This window comes from Alligator sinensis, unplaced genomic scaffold, assembly GCF_000455745.1.
Source record: "Alligator sinensis unplaced genomic scaffold, ASM45574v1 scaffold2034_1, whole genome shotgun sequence".
Classification (NCBI taxonomy): domain Eukaryota; kingdom Metazoa; phylum Chordata; order Crocodylia; family Alligatoridae; genus Alligator; species Alligator sinensis.
In genome coordinates this window covers 58,238-79,859 of record NW_005843368.1, presented here as the reverse complement: position 1 = coordinate 79,859, position 21,622 = coordinate 58,238, and the positions used below count along the sequence as shown (strand labels likewise).

Genomic DNA, 21,622 nt, shown 5'->3' with positions numbered 1-21,622 from the left:
GTGTATAAGGGGACTGGGATTTGGTTTGATAGAGCAACGTGGGGTGGGAGATTGGATTTTGGACTCCTAGTTCCTGTCCTTGGCTTTAAGCAGGATGTGAGGTCTAATAGTTAGAAGAGGGTGGTACACCAATATACCCAAGATCAAAAACTGCTCCTGAAACTTCTGTTACTGAACCACAGATTGGCACCCCTGGGTGCAGAAGCACATTGTGGCCCAGCCAGTCTTTTGCCCTGGGCTAAGTCAATAGTTGAGCATAATCCTTTTATGTTGGTTTTAACCTCAGTACTCGCTCCAGGCAGTGAGTGAAGCCCAAAGGCTCTTCCTACACTAGTCCAGGACCAGTTAAGTGATATTAATGGTTTGGAAGCAATCAGAGGTTATAACAGGCAAGATAGTGGCTTCAGCAATAGCCTGAAAGGGTCAGGGAAGATACCTGTGGATGTGGGTTTCTTGACATGGTAGATCAGGCTGTTCTTGTTTAAGGAGGGGACTAGCAAGCTGGGTTTGGGCTTTGCTCACACCCCACAGGAGTCATTTCAGTCAGGAGGGGTTGGAGAGCCTGGAGCTGCAGGGGCTATAGCATCGCCCCCTGTCTGGGGCCTTTACAAAGGTGCCCCCTCCTGGGGCTTTCCCCGTAATGTCGCCGAACTCGGGCCTCTAAAATACCGCCCCCTCCCCCGTCTGGGGCTCTCTGCACCCACTCTGGGGACTTTTCGGCAACACCCCCTGACTCTCGGGCCCACCGCACCACTGCCCCCTTCTCCCAGGGCTCACCGCACCACTACCCCCTCTCGCCGGGGGCAACCGCAGCACTCCACCCTGCTCCGGGGTTTATCGCAGCACTAGCCCTTCTTCAGATGCTCACCGTGCCCGCACTGGGCTTCCTAATAATATTGCCCCCTCTCTGGGGCTCGTCGTGCCCGCGCTGGGCTTCTCAAAGCCGCCCCTCTCCAGGGCTGGGGTCTACGCACCCCGCAAGCTGTGCCCTCACTGGCGCTGCGCCTTCACTGGCGCCGGGGTTCCCATACCACTGGGGTTCCCCCCGAGAATGCTGCACCCTCACTGGCGCTAGGGTCCCACCCCCTGTGGGTCCCTATGAGACCTCCTCCAACCCCTATATCCGCACCCAAACCACCGGTGTAATATCAAAACCAAACATAAACTCGAGCCTCCTGGCTATAACTCAAACACAAAGCCTCCTGGCAGAACCATGGTGCTCAAACCTCTCCAAGCAGCCATCCTTCACCCAGCTAGAGCGGATCCTGTTTGCATCCTAGCTCCTGCCTCTCCAGCTGCTGGCAGTGAGCTGCCAGCTTAGCCTCAACCCTGGGCTTTATAAGGGCCAGGCCCTGCCTCCTACAGGCAGCTGGCTCTCCCTAGTTGCCCCGGCAACCCGCAGCAGTGCTCGTTATCCCTGACAACCCACAGCTGGGCTTGTTATGTCCTGCCAGGGCTCTCTCTCTCTCCCTGGCAGTTTCCACTCTCTAGGAGCAGGCACCGAGGTGCCCTGCGACACCCTTCTTGATAAAAGGCCAAACAGTTCTGTTGACTATGCCACCCCCTCCCTGCCCCCCACTACTGCCACACACACACATTTTCCTTGATTTTTTTTTTTCAAAGTTAAAAACAATGGTGTCTAGCATTTATGCAAGCAAAGACACTTTGAATGTGTAGTCAGCAACAATACAGCAGACAGAGTTCTTGGGCCCTGAAGACCAAGCACTGTCTCAGGAAAAACAGGCCGATAGCAGTGTTCTCTGCTACCCCTTAAGTGTCTCTTGTTCTGCTTATTTCTCTCTCTCTCTCCCCTTTTACCTCCTTGCCCTTGTCTCTGGACACTGTTTTCAGTTCCCTTCTTGACACCAGAAACAAAAAAGAGTGTCTTTAGGTACTGCAGCAGAAGACTGATGGCATGAAGTTGCAGCAAAGTAGGTGTAGAGTCAATACCAAGAAAAATGCCTTCATTGTTAGAACAGTGAAGCAGTGGAATAGACTGTCCAGAGAAGTTCTGGATGCTCCATCATTGGAGGTGTTCAAGAAGAGCTTGGATAAGTATTGAGATCAGGGATGATCTAGAAGTAGTCATGCAGGGGGGGTATGGCCCTCTGCCTAGGATCTCTCAAGCATATCTTAACAATTATTGCAGCAGCAGGACACTGGCTGCTATTGTCCTCCTGCTTCACCTGTAGCAGGCTAGAGTATTATGCCTTGTTGTAACATGGCAGCATTGACTGTGTATGTTCAGAAGAAGTTAGACAAGGATTTGTACATGATGGTTTGGCCAGGGATGATCCTGCCTCAGGCAGGGGGTTGGATTAGATGACCTCCAGAGGTCCCTTCCAGCCTTAACTCTTTATGATTATAGTTTTGGGGGGTTTATGCTGGATCTTCATATGCAGATCAGCACTTTGTTCTCATGATGGCCCGTCCCCTACTAATAGAGCATTCTGGCAGTCTCACACAGGTCTGGATCAACCACAAGTAATCCTATCTTTCTTTGAGTACAAGCTAGTCACGGATACCAAGTCGCACTTCATTATTAAAATATGAGGACATTTAAATCAGAAATATTATAACAAAACCATAGTCAGGCAAAGTCTCATATTTCCTTCAATTCAAGCAGTATAATAAGGCCATCTCTTGGCCGGAATTAAGTTTTCCCACCTTCTATACCAGCAGTTCCCAAACTCTGACAGATTGCATACCACCAATTTAAAATGACACAACCTTACGTACCACCAGCAAATTTTTGTCATGTAAAGTAATTATTTAACAGGATGGGTTGATCAGACAGGTGTAAGAAAGCCCCAGGTCAAAGGCAGGGCAGGAAGTGGAGAGGGGAGCTGGGCTCAGTTATTGGGCTGAGGAACTGATAGAAGAAGGGCTGCATGAACAGTTAGTTTGAACCAGTGGAAGTTGCTTTGTCTTTATCGATCACTGTTCTTCTTTTCAGAGTGGAGAAACAAGTACTTATCAAACCACAGCCCAGCCGTTAGACACTTGCACTGTTTGCATAACAGATTTCAGCAGTGACTCAGTAAGGGCAAAACTGCAGGAGAGAAACAGGGCACCTGAGAGATGACAACAGTCACTTGTAGCCACTTCCTTGCTGTTGACCCTATCTGCACAAGTGACTTGATAGCCTTGGGTCTACTCAGCAATGCAGACCCCATCTGGGTCTCAGAGCAGCACACACCTTCATCCCCACAGTGTAGGGAGGAGTGAACAGACTCCCAGTTTAAGGCATTCGGTCACCATGGTGTTCTCCCATATAGGACAGGACAGAGAATTTCTCCCAGTTGCCCCTCTACTAAGCCCACTTATTTGGATATCCCTAAAACCATGCATGTTTGTGGGAGTGAAAAGTGGGGCAGAGAGACACAGTTGCCATTTTGGTGAAAATGAGGGCTTTTTTCTCTGTTTTAAAATAAATCAGTGGTAATGAAATACTTTCTTAGTTCCATGGTAAAATGTCTGGCCAGAGAGCATCATCTGAGCTAGAACAAGCAAGAGCTAAGTGGTGGCAGGCCTAACCTGGACTGGATAAGATCCCCATTCAACTCCCAGCTCTTTATTGCAGCAGGAACTTGAGTCTGGATTTTCTGGCCCTGAAGCTAACTGCCCTCTCCACTGGGTCAAGTGAAGAAAAAAAAAGTATTGATGGCAGAATCACCCTTAATTGATCTTAGTAAATCCTGAACAGCACCTGAATGTGCACCCCACTGATTCTTGCTCCACCCAACGTGTACAACCAATTGCCTGAGAGAGACAGCGACAATCCTAATCTGATAGAAGTGAGGTCACTTGAGGTCCTGGGTCATTATTATATACTGGCTTCTTTCTAATTTCTCCATTCCACAGATTTTAATGACTCACTCTCCTTTAATGGTTCCACTAATTAAGCTATCCTTTGTTCTGCAAATCTGCTGTCCTGGTAATTTAGACCCTCTTTCATACCCCTGCAGACTGCTTTTAACACTAGCTAGCAACATTAACTCAAATGTGGAAATAATTTTGAATGCAGCCCTGCCAATGCATTGCCAAGATGCTCAAGAAGGCCTGTTTTTTGCCTCTGAGACAGATGTGCATTTAATTCTAATTACTACAGGACTAATGAAACATCTCCTAAGTATTTTTGCCTTGTTTATTCTTGTTTTATACATACTATACGATGAAATAAGTCAATGTGCATTCCAACAAACTTATATTTCTTCTTGCTTCGATCTTCAACTGAACAATACAGTTTGAGGCCCCTAGCCTATCAGTAAAGTTTCTAGTTTCTTTTTTAACTGAAGAAAAATATGTGCTGTGCTGTATGTGATGATGCACCACACTATTTGTTCCCACCTTTTCAAATCCCATGGACCTGGGATAGGCGTTCCTTGTCCCTGCCCCCTGCCCATCTTCCTATCTGTGCCTGTTTTCTTCTTTCTGCTTTCATCTTTTGTCTTCCATGTAGGTAATCTGGTGCACCGAGCAAGGCTATTCCACCACCAGCTATGCTGCATGGAGCATATGACCAGAGGCCAGAGCCTTGGGCTGCCTCAAGGTTGCCTGGTTTGGGGGTAGCTGATTAGCTCATGTGTGGGGCCCATGTCTCCATCCTTACAAATGTTCACCCTATATCTACTCTCTTTTCCCCATCCAATACCAGTGCCAGCTAGGGTGACCTCTGCCACTCTTGTATATCTTTGTACATCTCGTACCTCCTCATCCTGGTCACATCACTTCCATGTTGAAGAGGTTAATTCCCAGCTTCATCTCCCCCTTTTATCCAACACTCTTCGTTGGGTCTGTGAGACTCAGAGACTGCTTCAAGGCTCATGAAATTCATTGCATTCCCAGGAATTTGACACATGAACTTTTTTAATGCTGTTTTTATTTATTGCAGTGACAGCAGCAGCGAGTGAATCTGCCCCGTAGTGAATTAGGAGAAGGGGGAAAGGAAAGGTTGCAGAGGGAAAAGAGCAAGCAAGGACTTGAATTGAGGGAATCTGGCTCTACCACATTAGTGGCTAATTTCTTGGCACACAAGCAAGCACATGTCTTATCCTGGCATCCTTCCCTCTGGTTTTTCATCCGCCCCAGGAGATCTTTATTTTTAACACCTCAGCATGGTACGGAGCTCATTCATGGTCTTTCAAGCTCATTCATTTTGATGTCAATATCTTAAAGTTTCAGCTTCTAGTAGATCTCATTTTTATTTATTTTGAGTTGAAATTTCAGTTCATTTTTATTACAAAATTAAATTTGCTTTAATTTCTAAACATTTGAACTTTTCTCAGGTTTGAGTGAACTATCATTTGGTATCAAATTGAAATTGATGTTTGACAAAATCAATTAGCTTTTTACAAAAATGGTTTTTCATTTCTTTCATTTTGCTTAACTTCAATTTTTGAAGTGTTTGTTGGCAACCAATTTGATTGACCCTTCTTTCATATCAACATGTAATACCATTTCAGTTAGAAAAATGATTTTACTTCCATGGAAACTTATGCTGCATTTCCAAGTTGTTTTTTTTTTTGGTTTCCTTTCTAAATCAACTACTTTTTTTTTTTTTTTAAGCGTTCTGGGATGCTGTTTGATTTTGCACACCAACTTGGTTCAGTTCAACTCAGAGGTGCAAGGCGATGACTATCATGTGATGCTGGCAGAGAAAGAGGAGCCAGGTGGTCCCTAAGAATGCATCTTTTTAAGCTCTTTCTTGATCCAGGGGATGAAACTGGAGACTTTTGCAAATACATCAGGGAAGGTTGTTCCATGTGGTCCATAGGAGACAATGCCATAGGCTGCCCCATTGCACACCAGAGGACCCCCAGAATCACCCTGTGGAATAAAACCAGAAGTGAGAGGAATTACACTGGAGCAAGTTGTTTCTTTCCGTGCCAGAATTGGAACTCACCTTCCCTTCCTGACCATTGACACATTCTGAGCTGGGGCTAAGATTACACATTAGAGATTACATGTTAGTCTGTGTTAAGGCTATCTGGTGCTAGTGACAAGTTACACATTCGGGGTTAATATCTGCTCTAAAATGCACTGCTGAGCCCTGCTGCTAAAGGGCTCGTGAGCAGGGATGTGGCTATGGGCTGCAAATCTACTTCATGCTCCTAATGTGTTCTTAGATATCTGCTAATGGGTTCTTAGATGGGCATCAGAGGGACACCAGCCCACCAACTGTTGATGCTAACTTGGTGCAGAGTCACTTGGCTGGACTGGATGTGTTTAAGTTAATGAGCTGCATCCGGGAGTACTGAAAGAATTGGTCGGTGTCATAGTAGTACCACCGGCATGGCTGTCTGAGCACTTTTGGTGCTTGGGTCAGGTCCTAGAGGATTGGAAAAGGGCCAATGTGGTCCCTATTTTCAAGAAGGGGAGGAAGGAGGATCCGAGTAATTATAGGCCAGTTAGCCTCACCTCCATCCTTGGAAAGATCTTTGAAAAGATTATGAAGGATCGTATTTGTGGGAATCCAGCAGGAAAAATAATGCAGCAGGGCAACCAGCATGGATTTCTACCATGCCTGACCAATCAGGTTTCATTTTATGACAGGGTCATAAAATGCTTAGATGCAGGAGTAGAGGTGGATGTCATTTTCTTGGATTTTAGCAAGGCCTTCAATACGGTATTTCATCCCGTTCTCATAAATGAATTAAGAGGCTGTGACACAGATGTTTACACGGTCTGGTGGGTGGCAAATTGGCTTAGCAGTCATACCCAGAGAGTGGTAGTAGACAGGTCAGTATCGACCTGGAAGGATGTGGGTTGTGGGGTCCCGCAGGTTTCAGTCCTTGGACCTGTACTCTTCAATGTCTTCATCGGTGACTTAGATGTGGGTGTGAAGTGTACTCTGTCCAAGTTTGCAGACGATACTAAATTATGGGGTGAAGTGCACTCTCCAAAGGGTACGGAACGATTGCAGGCAGACCTGGGCAGGTTAGAAAAGCAGGCAATACACAATAGGATGCAGTACAACAAGGACAAGTGCAGAGTGCTGCACCTAGGGCTCAAAAATATCCAGCACATCTACTGGCTGGGAAGTGCCCCTCTCAGCAGCACAGAAGCAGAAAGGGATCTCAGAGTCATACTGCACTTCAAAATGAACATGAGTTGTCAGTGTGACAAAATCATCAGCAAAGCTAACCGCACTTTATCATGCATCAGCAGATGCATGACAAATAGAACCAAAGAGGTTGTTACTTCCCCTCTATACAGCATTGGTCAGACCGCAGTTGGAGTACTGGGTCCACTTTTGGGCTCTGTACTTCAAGAAGGATGTTGATAGACTTGAGAGGGTCCAGAGAAGGGCCACTCGTATGGTTAGGGGCTTGCAGGACAAGCCCTATGCGGAGAGGCTGAGGGACCTGGACCTCTTCAGCCTCCACAAGAAAAGGCTGAGAAGTGATCTTGTGGCCTCCTAAAAATTCATTAGGGGAATGCAGCAATGGATCGGAGATGCACTAGGGAACCTCTTGGGGTAACAAGGAACAATGGTCACAAACTGACAGAGAGCAGATTTAGGCTAGATATCAGGAAGAACTTCTTCATGGTAAGAGTGGCCAAAGTTTGGAATGGGCTTCCAAGAAAGGTAGTTCTCTACCCTACATTGGGGGTCTTTAAGAGAAGGCTGGATAGGCAACTGGCTGGGGTCATCTGACCCCAGTTCTCTTTCCTGCCTATGCAGGGGTTTGGACACAATGATCTGTTGAGTTCCCTTCCGACCCTAGTATCTATGAATCTATGAATCTATGCCTTCCCTGCTCACTGGCTGTCTAGCCACGGTATAGGCCAAAGAGGTGTGGGGGGAAGGGCCCTCTTATGCCACTTAGATTACTCCTTCCATCCACTAAGTTGCTCCACTGAATCCCATCAGCCCCTAGATTTCGAACCCTTTCCTCCCACCCCTCAAAATGGCTATCCTGCCACTCTAGCAGACTGAGAGCAGTGGCTGAAGGAGAAGCAGCAGCAGCAGGGTGCGGGAGAGTTTCCCTTTGCTGCCTGATCCTGGACTCCCTGCAGCCTGGATCCAGCACCTGCCAGCAGTGCCTCCTGGGATAGTGCAGGACTGCAAACAGGGGAACACCCAGAATTTAACTGAACTCAAACACAGTAGTACACCTCAAAGATAATACTGGCCCCAAATGGTTTAACTTTAAGATGCCCAAAGGGCTCTCAGCACCAGTTAATGAGCCTTAATGTGTGATCATTCACATTTTAAGTGCTCTTAACACATTGCTAATGCACATTTTAAGCACCCTTTAAGTGATCTACTTGTCATTTGTAATCTGAACCTGAGACATCTTCATGTTATCTCCCAGTTTTCAGCCCAGACAACCCCAGTATCTCCCTCACCATGGGCTCAGATGGTGTTAGCATTACTCTACTCCATGAGCCAAGGAAGCTGCTTACTTTGAATGTTGATTTCTTTCCAGAGGAATCTCCTACACACATCTGAACCTTACGAGAATAACCAGAGAATGTCTTTTTGCAGATGCGATCTTTCTGGACCATCAGGTCCACCTCCAGCAATACATCAGATGTCTTGTTACTCCACAGGTGTATTCTACCCCAGCCAGCCACGGAGCACATGGTTCCTGGTTTCACATTTTTCTTCCAAGCAGGCAGAGGGATGGTTTGCACTCGGTGATTCAGCCTGGCTTTGTGTTTCAGCTGCCATGGAGAGAACCAAAGGATCAAAGAATCATTCCACAGAGCGGAGAAGGAGAGGGAGCGCACAAAGGCTGTTGATGCCTTGCAGCACTTGCTGGAATATGGGGTCACTGGGGCAGGGTATATGAAAAGGGAGATACCTGCAGAAGCATGATGTCATAGCGTAAGGTCGTCCTGTTGTATTTCGGGTGGGGGATCCAGTGCCTCACCTTGATCTGCTGAGAGTTTGGTTCTGGCTTTCGAATGTTGTGTGCTCCCAGAATCACAGACATTTTGCTCAGATGCCTGTGGAGAAATCTCAGACTACTGTAGCTGTTTAAACCGAGAAAGAAGATCCCCAAAGCAGTGCTCTGTGGGTCTTACACTCTGTGCCCACTTCAAATCACTGAGGTCCAGATTCATTATATTTATTAGACACTACAGTGAACTTAGGCACCTAAACCTGACCTTATTCCACTCTGTTCAACTCCCAGAAGAGCCATTAATGGGGTGTGTGGGGGGCAGGGGTGGGAGGAGTCTTTTTCTTCTGCTGTGCTTTCTGAGATTTAGTCTAGAGGCCAAGATGGTGATAAATTACAGAAGCAGCTACCTGATTGGTTTTTCAGGAACCTGATCAGGTTAGAACAGGATCACATTTAGGTGCCTACAGGCACATTAGGATCATAATGAGTGGATTAGGATCTGGGTGTGACTGGTGGACCAGGACTGCCACGTCCTGTGATCCCTTAATAATGCCTGGCAGTAAGTAATGTTGCAGCACAAGAAGCACCATATCCAGAGGACTTCCAGGAGCTGCTGGGGAAAAAATAACAGAGCCCTTCCCTTCTAGGGGCAGCAGCTCTGATTTGCACTCAGCTCCCTGAGGCTGGGTTAGGGGGTAGGGGCTGAAGGCTTTTCTCTTATTGGTGCAAGGGGCCTGTCTGCTTGAATTAGGGGATACAGGGCCTCTGATCTGGCTCCAGGATGTGTGGACTGGCCAGCTTAGAGTGCTGGCAATGAGGCCTGGAGCCTTTCCCCTTGAAGGGATGCTAGTTTTCATTCAGAGACAGGGATGGGCACTGGCTGGCTCTGGGCATTGGACGTGCTCCTCTCCTCTGCTGTAGACACAAGGTGGGGACATGAGGGCTGGAGCTGCTACTTGTTGTCATGAGATGTGTGGGAGCCGCTGGCTGAGGAAAAAACAGAGATCAGTACAGTCTTCTGATTCCCTCTGCCATTTCCCTCCTGTCTCCTGAACTGAGGATGGAGGGGGAGGCAGGGCCACTCAGCAGCTCTAGGCCGACGGGCTTACCCTGTGACTAGGGAAATTGGCAGTGCAGGAACATCCAGCTGCTTGATGGCTCTGCTACGTATCAGAGCTGTGGCACGTTCCTCTTGACCCGTAAAACTCAGACTAGAGTCCTCACCTGGGCTCGGTGTTACAGTGAGCCGCTGTCACCACCACATCTTCCTGGATCAGGAACCCTCCACATGCCAGTTCTTCATTCTCAGATGTTTTGATGATTGTGTAAGCCATGTAAGGACGGGAGTACTTCTTAGCTTCCCGTCCTCCAATGATCTCATCTGGCAAGGAAACAGGGAAAGCTTATAACCACTTGCTTTGGCACAATATATGGTTGAGAAATCAGCACCTCCATGGGCCCTCCCCAGCTCTCTCCCAACATCCCAGAGGAGATTTTTGAAATCTCAGAATGAAACTCAATTATTCTCCCCACCTGGAGCACACAAAGTCATCTCTGCAAAGGTTTACAGGTGACACGGTGATGGGAGCAGTGCTCAGCAATGCAGAGGAAGGCTGCTTGTGTAGAGTGCTCTACACTGCCTCGTATGCAACCGTGTGAAACGAAACCCATGTGAGGGTAAAAAATACCACGATGCTATAAGAGGAGACTTTGTCCTTGGGGGTTGCTATTTCTGGGGGAGAATCAGCTGTATATCAGCTCCTGGGCTGGTAGTCTTGCCAAAAAGGCAAATGGGATCTTTGGAGTGATAAACAGGAGGCTCCTAAGTCAGAGAAAGGAGGATCTGTGACCTCTGTATCTGACACTTCGCCAATCCCTGCTGGATACCTGGGGGCCATGCCTGGGGTTTAGTTTCTGTGCTTACTCTATGAGCTGCACTGAGAAGCAGACCCCACCCATTTATTTTCTCTCCACACACCCCAACCTTGGATATTCAGCAATATAGCCCCTCTCGGTACATCTACCATACCTTTCACATGCCAATAAGCCTTCCTGGAGAGGCAGCTATGGAGTGGGTCCTGGCTATGTGTTCAGATCACCTCAGTATCCTAATTGCCAATACTGAGTGCCGACATAACAGGAATAAGCATGGGGGTTATGCTGCTGAGTGGCATGCTGGGCTTGGGCCAGGAGCAATGCCAACACACTCCTGGTTTCCACAGATCAGGAATTAAGCTGAAATGTTGAAGACAGTTCAGTTCACATAGATGCCTGAGGAGGATGAAAAACCTCTGGCGTTTAGCACCAGGAAATCCATCAACAAAGCGCCCCCAAGGGAAGGCTAAAGAGTACCCTGATAACAATCTTTTCACACCCAAATGGCGAACAAAACTCTGGTAAGCTTGCTTCGACAGACAAGCTCAGAAGGTGAGCCAGTGGCTCAATGTGGACACTGGACATATTCAGGCTAGACAAAAGGAACCAATTTTAGTGGGGACAGGGGTTAAGTATGGAGCACTTCAACAAGGGATAGAGAGTGGGATCTCCACGAACATTTTTAGATCAAGATAAGCTGTTTTGCTACAAGACATGATCTACACCAAGCAGGAGTTACTGCAGGGAAGGGCAGTGTCCCGGGTTATCCAGATCAGATTACAATGGCTCCTTTGGGACATATACTGTATCAAAACCCCAGTTTTTCTTTTCTTTTCTTATTTTAAAATGCATTCCCTCCCCTTCCCCAACCATTTCTGACTTGTTCTCTCCCTCTCTATTCCCTATAGATAAGTATAAGTGAGCTAAGACATAGGATAAACTTCAGCATTTTATTTTGGTAGCAAGTTGTATTTGTTTTGGTTTTTTTCTCCTTTTTATATTGTATAATTATTATATTTGTATTGATTTTTACTGTTTCATATCACTGTTTTACTGGTACTATATAATTTAAGACCTACATATGTAAGTCAGCATAGGTCATGTCAAGTTTCCATTTTGTTTGTCAAGACTCCATCTTGTTCCCCATGGCCTGTTGTGCAATCTATGACTCACACCTACCCCTCCTGTGTAACCTGGTTCCTGAATGAATGGGGATGAAGGAGGGCGCTTGAGAGACAATGGCAGTAGGTCTAAAAATAGCTCCCTCTGAATGACCAAACCATCAACACCAATACCAGGACCAACAACCCAGCCCTTGGAACCACCCTCCGCATTCAAGAAACAAAAGATGAGACAACCCACCATTGTGCCAGGCTGCACATGCTCAGTAAGAACACCTGGAGCCCTCTGGGACAGGACTGACCTTGCCAGGACAGGTATGGACAATTGATTTTTGTCTAACTTTTTGGGTGTATAGTGTATGTGCTTGAATTGGTGATAGGTATGCATGTGCCTAGGCTGGTTTGGATGTGTATGTGTCTGGATGTGTATGTGCCTGAGTTGGTAGTGATCCTAACTGATTTGTGTGTTTGTATATGTGCAATTGTACACTGCTCCCTCCTGTCTAACAGCACAATATTGAGATCCTGAGCATTGACCTGACCCCAAAGGGCAACAATACTCTTTAAGCCCATCTTCAAGACAGTAGAGCAAGTGATGACAAGAGCCAGCTGAACCAGAGATCTCAGTTAAAAGGGACCTTTAATGTCTGATTTTTGTAGAACTCTCTCCCTCCCCGCTCTCCCAAAAGGCAAAGCCTAACCCACAGGATGCTAGGACGATCCATGACTACTTCCTGGGGCTTTGAAGACGAATGGATTAATGAACTGCTAGCTCACCCCTCTGGCCAGATTTCTGCCCAAGTATCTCATTGCTCTTTGGATCCCTTGGACAGAAATCAGAAATGCTATGATACTGGCCCCATGTACCACTCCTTTCTCTTACCTACAGATTCCAGTCCCATACAAACTCCTTTCTCTTCTGGCCCTCAGTTCATTTCTAGCTAGATCCCAAGGCAGCTGCTGTAAAGAAGCATCTGACTCTGAAGAGGATCCTTGATTTGAAAACACTCTGAAAGCCCCAGGAGTTTCTGCCTAATAATCCAGTCCCACCCTGTACTCACCAGCCCCAGCCCCATGAGGCAGAAGAGCTGCAGGGAGCAGGAACAGGAGCAACATCAGCATCATTAGAGTCCAGGACACTGACACCACTTTTGCCTCAGCCCAGGGTTTTTATAACCCACAGGAAACCTCTGGGTCATGTCCACATCCCCTGAGGGGGGAGCCGATGTCCTGCAGTGACCTTTAGCCCAGTGCTAATATTGCATAGCATTTCACCCTTGAAAGGCTCTCAAGTCACCTTGAAAGGCTCTCAAAGTACCCTGGTAGAGAATCACTGCCCAAGAAGTAAAGGATTAAAAGAGCTTTCTCTTGTTCTCTCGCAAAATGATATCAGGAGACCCACAGAGTAGTGGAGCCTGGCTGTAATTTGTTTGAAAAAGGGTTTCATAGTTTCATAGTTTTAGGGTCGGAAGGGACCTAATAGATCTTCTAGCCCGACCCCCTGCCAGGGCGGGAGAACAACAAAAAAAACCCCCAAAAAACAAAAACGGGACTCAAATGAGTCCAGCCAGGTAGGCATCCAGCCTCTTCTTAAAGACCCCCAGGGTAGGGGCCAGCACCACCTCCCTTGGAAGTTGGTTCCAGCTCCTAGCCGCCCTAACTGTGAAGCAGTTTTTTCGGATGTCCAATCTGTACCTCCTCTCCATCAACTTGTGCCCATTACTCCTTGTCGGGTTATCTCAGACCCGACAAAAGATCAGACGTTGGAAAGAGCTTTGTTCACCATGGTTGCATTTAACAGTTCAGTGCAGCTTGTGGTCTCATATTAAGACTTCTCCCTCTCTTCTATGAAGTCATTTTCTTTTTAGTCATTAAAATACAGGGGGGAAAAAGAAGAAAAATGAGTAAAAACCTCTGAAATGTACGGCTTTAATTGTGACAAAACTCTTTCCTCACAGAATGTGCAAGGAAATTCTGCCGTGTGACAGCCTTTCCTAGTACCAGAGCTGGTTGGGATCTATATAATGAGTCGTAGAGGGGTGGACACCCAGGGTCTCTCAGCTTTGCAGGTTACCGAGTCCATTGCTCTACCAGGAAACACAATGCAAGGATTCAGGCAAGGGGAAAGCCCAATCTCTGAGCAGGACCATTTGTTTCTTAATAGGTTAAGGAAGGGGGTGATAATGCCATGACTGTCTGTGATAGCTGGATATTGATATCAGTAACCCAGGGGTTCCCTGAAAGTCCCGTGTTCCTATGAAATCCAGGAGATTTGGATTCTATCCCTAGCCCTTGCTAGGCCGCGAAGTCTTGGGAGTAGAGTTGGGATCAGAAGCCCGGAGTCCTGGGTTCACGTTCACTTGTTCTGAGACAGTGGAACAGTGTGCAAGAGCTGTGAAGGTGTAAGTCACTTCACTGCTGATCGTCTTCATGCATTTGTATCATTTGTCTATTATATGCCTCATTTTCCCCACTTCTTATTGGGCTTAATTCTCCACACTGTCCAGGAGGATCCACACAGGGATCCCTCCAGAGAGAACTTCACCCAACCCACAGAAAACCATACATGGAATACACAGCCCCATGTGAATACAAGTTGTTAAGAAACCGACCACACACCATGCAAATCAGTGCATGCAAAACTTCACAAAGTACAGAAATACAGAAAGCCAGGCTCACAACATAGCTCCACAGAAACAAAGCCTCACAGTGTGTGGACATAAAAAACCATACGTATAACATCCAAAATGAACTACAGCAATATCAAACAGCATATAAGCTATATGTGTACTCATAAATCTCTCCCTCTGTAAAGCAAATGAGAGGACTGACTTTTAAATCATTCATTGGATAAAATGGAGAAATAGCTCAAGGATTCATTTAAGCTCCATTGTGGGGAAAGGGCCATAACCCTAGGTATCATACAAGTAGGCCTCTAACTGGCATGGAAAGTTATGAGAGGTGGCAATGAATAATGAAGGCCACCAGCCACAACATGTATCCCCTTATTAGCTTGGGCAGAGGAAGACAATCACTCCCAAGGCCAAGAGGTCGAGTAGGGTGAAGTGTGCCAGGAGTCCCCTTGCACGAGTTCCCCCCACATGCCCCAGTGTGGTGGCAGGAGCTCACATGTATATTCTGCAGACGTGGTAGGAAAAGCTGTGGGTCTGGGAAGGAGAAGGGTAGAGCCTGGTGGGTTAGCATAGGAAGTGGGGGATATCAGGACAGCTGGGTTCTCTTCCCAGGTTGAGGAGGGGACATGTGTCCTGTCCATTAGAACTTGGGAGGCTCCTCCAACTTCTGTTACTGAGCCACAGATTGGCACCCCTGGGTGCAGAGGTACATTGTGGCCCAGCCAGTTTCTTGCCCTGGGCTCAGCCAATGGCTGAGCATAATCCTGTTAGGTTGGCTTAACCCCCATACTCACTCCAGGCAGTAAGTGAGGCCCACAGGTTCTTCCTATGCTAGTCCAGGACCAGCTGAATGATGCTAATGACTTGGAAACAATCAGAGGTTATAACAGGCAAACGTCAGCACTAGCCTGAAGTGGTGCAGAGGACAGCTCTGGAAGTGGGTTTCTACTAAAAGGGTCAGATGAGACTTTGCTTACTCATGGAGGGGACTGGCAAACTGGGTTTGTACTCTGATCACGCCCCACAGGAGTCATTTAAGTCAGGAGAGGTTGGAAAGCCTGGAGCTGGAGGGGCTATTTTTTTACCTGAACTTCTGTCGTGTGAAGTAGTAACAATGCCATCACCATGTGACAGTTTTGCCTTAAGTCTGCTTAATGATGCAGACACCATCCGGGTCTCAGAGTAGCACAGGCCTTCCTCCTTACAACACCGTGAGGAGGGAGGGGTATACAGAATCCCAGTTTAAAGCATTTGGTCACCATGGCTTTCTCCTACATAGGGGCAGGGCAGATAATTTCTCCCAGTTGCCCGTCTACTAAGCACATGTATTTGGGTATCCCTAAAACCATACATGTTTGTGGGAGTGAAAAGAGGGGCAGAGAGACACAGTTGCCATTATGTTGGAACTGGAGGCTTTCTTTGTGTGTGTGTGTGTGTGTGTGTGTGTGTGTGTGTGTGTGAGAGAGAGAGAGAGAGAGAGAGAGATTTAAAACGAATTGGTGGCAATGAAATACTTTCTCAGTTCCCTGGTAAAATGTCTGGCCAGAGAGCATCATCCGAGCTAGAACAACCAAGAGCTAAATGGTGACAGGCCTAACCTAGAATGGAGGAGACCCCCGTTCAACTCCCAACTCTTTACTGCAGCAGGAAATTGAGTCTGGGGTTCTTGCTTCAATCCTAAACTGAACAATACAGTCCTAGGCCCCTGGCCTATTTGTAAAGTTTCTAGTTTCTTTTTTAACTGGAGAAAAATATGTGTTCTGCTGTATGTGATGATGCGCCACACTATCTGTATCTGCCTTTTCAAAATCCCATGGGCCTGGGATGTGCATTCTTTATCCCCACCCCCCCATCCATCTTCCTATCTGTGCCTTTTTTCTTTTTTTCTGCTTTCATCTTTTGTCTTCCATGTAGGTAATCTGGTGCACCGAGCAAGGCTATTCCACCACCAGCTATGCTGCATGGAGCATATGACCAGAGGCCAGAGCCTTGGGCTGCCTCAAGGTTGCCTGGTTTGGGGGTAGCTGATTAGCTCATGTGTGGGGCCCATGTCTCCATCCTTACAAATGTTCACCCTATATCTACTCTCTTTTCCCCATCCAATACCAGTGCCAGCTAGGGTGACCTCTGCCACTCTTGTATATCTTTGTACATCTCGTACCTCCTCATCCTGGTCACATCACTTCCATGCTGAAGAGGTTAATTCCCTGCTTCATCTCCCCCTTTTATCAAACACTCTTCGTTGGGTCTGTGAGACTCAGAGACTGCTTCAAGGCTCATGAAATTCATTGCATTCCCAGGAATTTGACACATGAACTTTTTTAATGCTGTTTTTATTTATTGCAGTGACAGCAGCAGCGAGTGAATCTGCCCCGTAGTGAATTAGGAGAAGGGGGAAAGGAAAGGTTGCAGAGGGAAAAGAGCAAGCAAGGACTTGAATTGAGGGAATCTGGCTCTACCACATTAGTGGCTAATTTCTTGGCACACAAGCAAGCACATGTCTTATCCTGGCATCCTTCCCTCTGGTTTTTCATCCGCCCCAGGAGATCTTTATTTTTAACACCTCAGCATGGTACGGAGCTCATTCATGGTCTTTCAAGATCATTCATTTAGATTTCAATGTCTGAAAGTCTCAGCTTCTAGTAGATCCCATTTTTATTTACTTTGATTTGAAATGTCATTTCATTTTATTGCAAATTTATATTTGCTTTAATTTCTCCAGCATTTGAACTTTGCTCAGGTCTGAGTGAACTATTATTTGGTATCTAATTTAAATGTATTGTTGACACAGACAATTAGCTTTGTAGAAAATGTCTTTACATTTCCTTCATTTTGCTTAACTTCAATTTTTGAACGAAGACTGAATGATCCTTCTTTCATATCAATATTTAATACCATTTTAGTTTGACAAATGAATTGACTTTCATGGAAACTTATGCTGCATTTCCAAGTTGATTTTCATTTTCTTTCTAAATTAACTACTAATTTTATTTTTTTGTTTATTTTTTAGCTCTCTGGGATGCTGTTAAGTTTTGCACATCCGCCTGATTTAGTTCAACTGCAGAAGTGCAGGGCAGACAAAGAGGATCCAAGTAGTCCCTAAGGATGTAGCTTTTTAAGCTCTTCGTTGATCCAGGGGATGAAACTGCACACTTTTGCAAATACTTTAGGGAAGGTTTTTCCATGTGGTCCATAGGAGACAATGCCATAGGCTGTCCCGTTGCACACCAGAGGACCCCCAGAATCACCCTGTGGAATAAAACCAGAAGTGAGATGAATTACACTGGAGCAATTTGCTTCTTTCTGTGCCAGAATTGGAACTCACCTTCCCTTCCTGAGCAGCAGATGCGCTCTGAGCTGAGGGTGAAATAACACATTGCAGATGACATGTTAGCTTGCGTTAAGGTTAACTGGTGCTAGCGACCAGTCACACATTCAGGGTTAATTCCCTCTCTGAGAGGTGCTGCTCAGAGCTGCTGCTAGAGGACTGGTGAACAGGGATGTGTTTAGGGGCTGCAAGTCTGTTCCATGCCTTCCTGGCTCACTTGGTGTCTAGCTATGGTATAGGCTAGTGGGGTAAGGACCTTCTTATGCCACTTTAATTATTCCTTCCATCCCCCACATTGCCTCACTGAATCCCATGAGCCCCTCAATTGTCCCCCGCTCCTTTGCTCCTGACAAAATTACTACCCTGCTGCTCAATCAGACTGAGAGCAGTGATGGCAGGAACAGCGGGGTGGTGGGACAGTTCCCCTTTCCTGCTTGCTCCTGGGCTTCTGCTTCCCCTAAGTGACTGCATCCAGCACCTTAGAGCAGTGCCTCCTGGGATACTGAATAACTGCAAACTGGTGGTTTGATCTCAGATGAACTCCCAGAAGTTAATTTAACTCAAGCTAGGTAGTACAGCTCAAAGATAATTCTGGCCCCCCAAATTAAAAAAAGGTTTAACTTTAAGATGCCTAAAGGGTTAATGAGCTTTACTAGGTGGTCATTCACATTTTAAGTGCTCTGAACACATTGTATATGTACATTTTAAGTGGTCTTTAAAGGATCCACTTGTAATTTGTAATCTCATCCTGAGACATCTGCGTGTTATCCCCTCCCGCACCCCCCTAGTTTTGGGCTGAGACAGCCCTAGCATCTCCCCCTCTACGGTGACAGCTGGTGTCAGCATCACCCTACGCCATGGGGCAAGGATACTGCTTACTTTGAATGTTGATTTCTCTCCAGAGGAATCTCCCACGCACATCTGAACCTGAGGAGAATATCTGAAGAAAGTCTTTTTGCAGATGTCATCATCCTGGACCTTCAAGTCCACCTCCAGCAGTACATCAGAGCCGGTTTCATTCGACAGACACGTTCCGCCCCAGCCAGCTACGGAGCACATGGTTCCTGGTTTCACACACTTCCTCCAAGCAGGCAGGGGGATGGTTTGAACTTGGTGATTCAGCCTGGCGTGGTGTTTCAGCTGCCACGGAGAGAACCAAAGGATCGAAGAATCATCCCACAGATCAGAGAAGGAGAGGTTGTGGGCACTGCTACCCACTATGGCCCCGGGCTGGCTCCAACTCCCCGCTGCTGCTGCTTTCTCCTGGGGAAACCTCGGCCAGGAGAAAGCAGCAAGCCTCGGGCAGGGAGAGCTGTACCCTCACAGCCACCTGAGCCCACCTGCATCCTCTGAGCCCATGGGAAGGAAGGGCTGAGCAGCGTGAGGTGCAGCTCGGGGCTGGGTATGGGTGCAGTGCTGCAGATCAGGACCCTTCTCTGTGGGGGGCCTCCAATTTTGTCTTTACCCAGGGCCCCAGTGCAGCACTTGCGACAGTGTGAGGTCACTGGAGCAAGGTGATATGATCAGAGAGATACCTGCAGAAGCATGATGTCATAGTAAAAGGCCGTCCTGTTGAACTGAGGGTGGGGAATCCAGTGCCTCACTTCGATCCTCTGTGAGTTTGGTTCTGGCTTCCGAATGTTGTGCGCTCCCAGAATCACAGACATTTTGCTCAGATTACTGAGGGGAAATCTCACACTACTGTAGCTGTTCAAACCTAGAAAGAAGATCCCCAAAGCAGTGCTCTGTGGGTCTTCTAATTTGAGCCCACTTCAAAGCACTGAGGTCCAGATTCATTACATTTATTAGACACTACAGTGAACTTAGGCACCTAAACCTGACCTTATTCCACTCTGCTCAACATCCTGAAAAACCATTAAGGAGGTGTGGGGAGGGAGGAGTATTTATCTTTCTCTGTGCTTTCTGAGATTTAGTCTAGAGGCCAAGATGGTGGTACATTACAGAAGCAGCCACATTATTGGTTTTTCAGGAACGTGATCAGGTTAGAACAGGATCACATTTAGGTGCCTACAGGCACTTAGAAGCCTAATGAGTGGATTAGGATCTGGGTGTGATTTGCTGTGCTACAGTGACTGGTGGACCAGGACTGCCACGTCCTGTGATCCCTTAATAATGCCTGGCAGTAAGTAATGTTGCAGCACAAGAAGCACCATATCCAGAGGACTTCCAGGAGCTGCTGGGGAAAAAATAACAGAGCCCTTCCCTTCTAGGGGCAGCAGCTCTGATTTGCACTCAGCTCCCTGAGGCTGGTTTAGGGGGTAGGGCTGAAGGCTTTTCTCTTATTGGTGCTAGGGACCTGTCTGCTTGAATTAGGGGATACAGGGCCTCTGATCTGGCTCCAGGATGTGTGGACTGGCCAGCTTAGAGTGCTGGCAATGAGGCCTGGAGCCTTTCCCCTTGAAGGGATGCTAGTTTTCATTCAGAGACAGGGATGGGCACTGGCTGGCTCTGGGCATTGGACGTGCTCCTCTCCTCTGCTGTAGACACAAGGTGGGGACATGAGGGCTGGAGCTGCTACTTGTTGTCATGAGATGTGTGGGAGCCGCTGGCTGAGGAAAAAACAGAGATCAGTACAGTCTTCTGATTCCCTCTGCCATTTCCCTCCTGTCTCCTGAACTGAGGATGGAGGGGGAGGCAGGGCCACTCAGCAGCTCTAGGCCGACGGGCTTACCCTGTGACTAGGGAAATTGGCAGTGCAGGAACATCCAGCTGCTTGATGGCTCTGCTACGTATCAGAGCTGTGGCACGTTCCTCTTGACCCGTAAAACTCAGACTAGAGTCCTCACCTGGGCTCGGTGTTACAGTGAGCCGCTGTCACCACCACATCTTCCTGGATCAGGAACCCTCCACATGCCAGTTCTTCATTCTCAGATGTTTTGATGATTGTGTAAGCCATGTAAGGACGGGAGTACTTCTTAGCTTCCCGTCCTCCAATGATCTCATCTGGCAAGGAAACAGGGAAAGCTTATAACCACTTGCTTTGGCACAATATATGGTTGAGAAATCAGCACCTCCATGGGCCCTCCCCAGCTCTCTCCCAACATCCCAGAGGAGATTTTTGAAATCTCAGAATGAAACTCAATTATTCTCCCCACCTGGAGCACACAAAGTCATCTCTGCAAAGGTTTACAGGTGACAGTGATGGGAGCAGTGCTCAGCAATGCAGAGGAAGGCCGCTTGTGTAGAGTGCTCTACACTGCCTCGTATGCAACCGTGTGAAACGAAACCCATGTAGGGGTAAAAAATACCACGATGCTATAAGGGGAGACATTGTCCTTGGGGGTTGCTAGTTCTGGGGGAGAATCAGTTGTATACCAGCTCCTGGGCTGGTACTCTTGCCAAAAAGGCAAATGGGAACTTTGGAGTGATAAACAGGAGGATCCCAAGTCAGAGAAAGGAGGGTCTGTGACCTCTGTGTCTGATGTTTGGGCAATCCCTGCTGGATTACTAGAGGTCAGGGCTGGAGTGTTTCTACACTGCTTCTGCCCTGATTCTGTGAGCAATATTGAGAAGCAGACCCATTTATTGTCTCTCCACATACCCTAACCTCAGATATTCTTCAATGTAGCCCCCCCCCCCCACCCCCAAACCACCTACCCCAAAATTTCTTTCAAGTCCCCCCCCCCCCCCCATCTCAATACATCTACTATGTCTTCCAAATGGCAATGAGCCTGCCTGGAGAGTCAGGTAGAGAATGGGGCCTGGCTATGTGTTCTGATCACCTCAATATCCAAATTGTTAGCATTTAGTGCCTTCATAACAGGAGTGATCATGGGGGTCATGCTGCTC

The 21,622-nt window shown here is 47.2% G+C and overlaps 2 protein-coding genes across 2 annotated transcripts in view; both read right to left on the bottom strand.

Moving 5' to 3' along the window:
- Window positions 1-5,534: 5,534 nt before the first annotated feature.
- LOC102371192 (mast cell protease 1A-like) lies at window positions 5,535-15,654 on the bottom strand. Its single transcript, XM_014527220.2, has 5 exons — window positions 15,570-15,654; window positions 10,080-10,236; window positions 8,814-8,958; window positions 8,413-8,673; window positions 5,535-5,829 (listed from the first exon to the last, which is right to left on the bottom strand). Exons 1-5 carry the CDS (start codon window positions 15,652-15,654, stop codon window positions 5,680-5,682), a joined length of 798 nt encoding a protein of 265 aa, XP_014382706.2. The 3' UTR covers window positions 5,535-5,679.
- A 1,929-nt stretch (window positions 15,655-17,583) lies between these two features.
- LOC102372276 (mast cell protease 1A-like) overlaps window positions 17,584-21,622 on the bottom strand; it is a 5,023-nt gene continuing 984 nt past the window's right edge. Inside the window, exons 2-5 of the mRNA XM_014527219.1 lie at window positions 20,626-20,776; window positions 19,348-19,483; window positions 18,692-18,952; window positions 17,584-17,733 (exon numbers count right to left, since the gene is read on the bottom strand). Of these exons, the coding sequence (XP_014382705.1) occupies window positions 17,584-17,733; window positions 18,692-18,952; window positions 19,348-19,483; window positions 20,626-20,776 (698 nt within the window). The remainder of the gene's footprint in view (window positions 17,734-18,691; window positions 18,953-19,347; window positions 19,484-20,625; window positions 20,777-21,622) is intronic.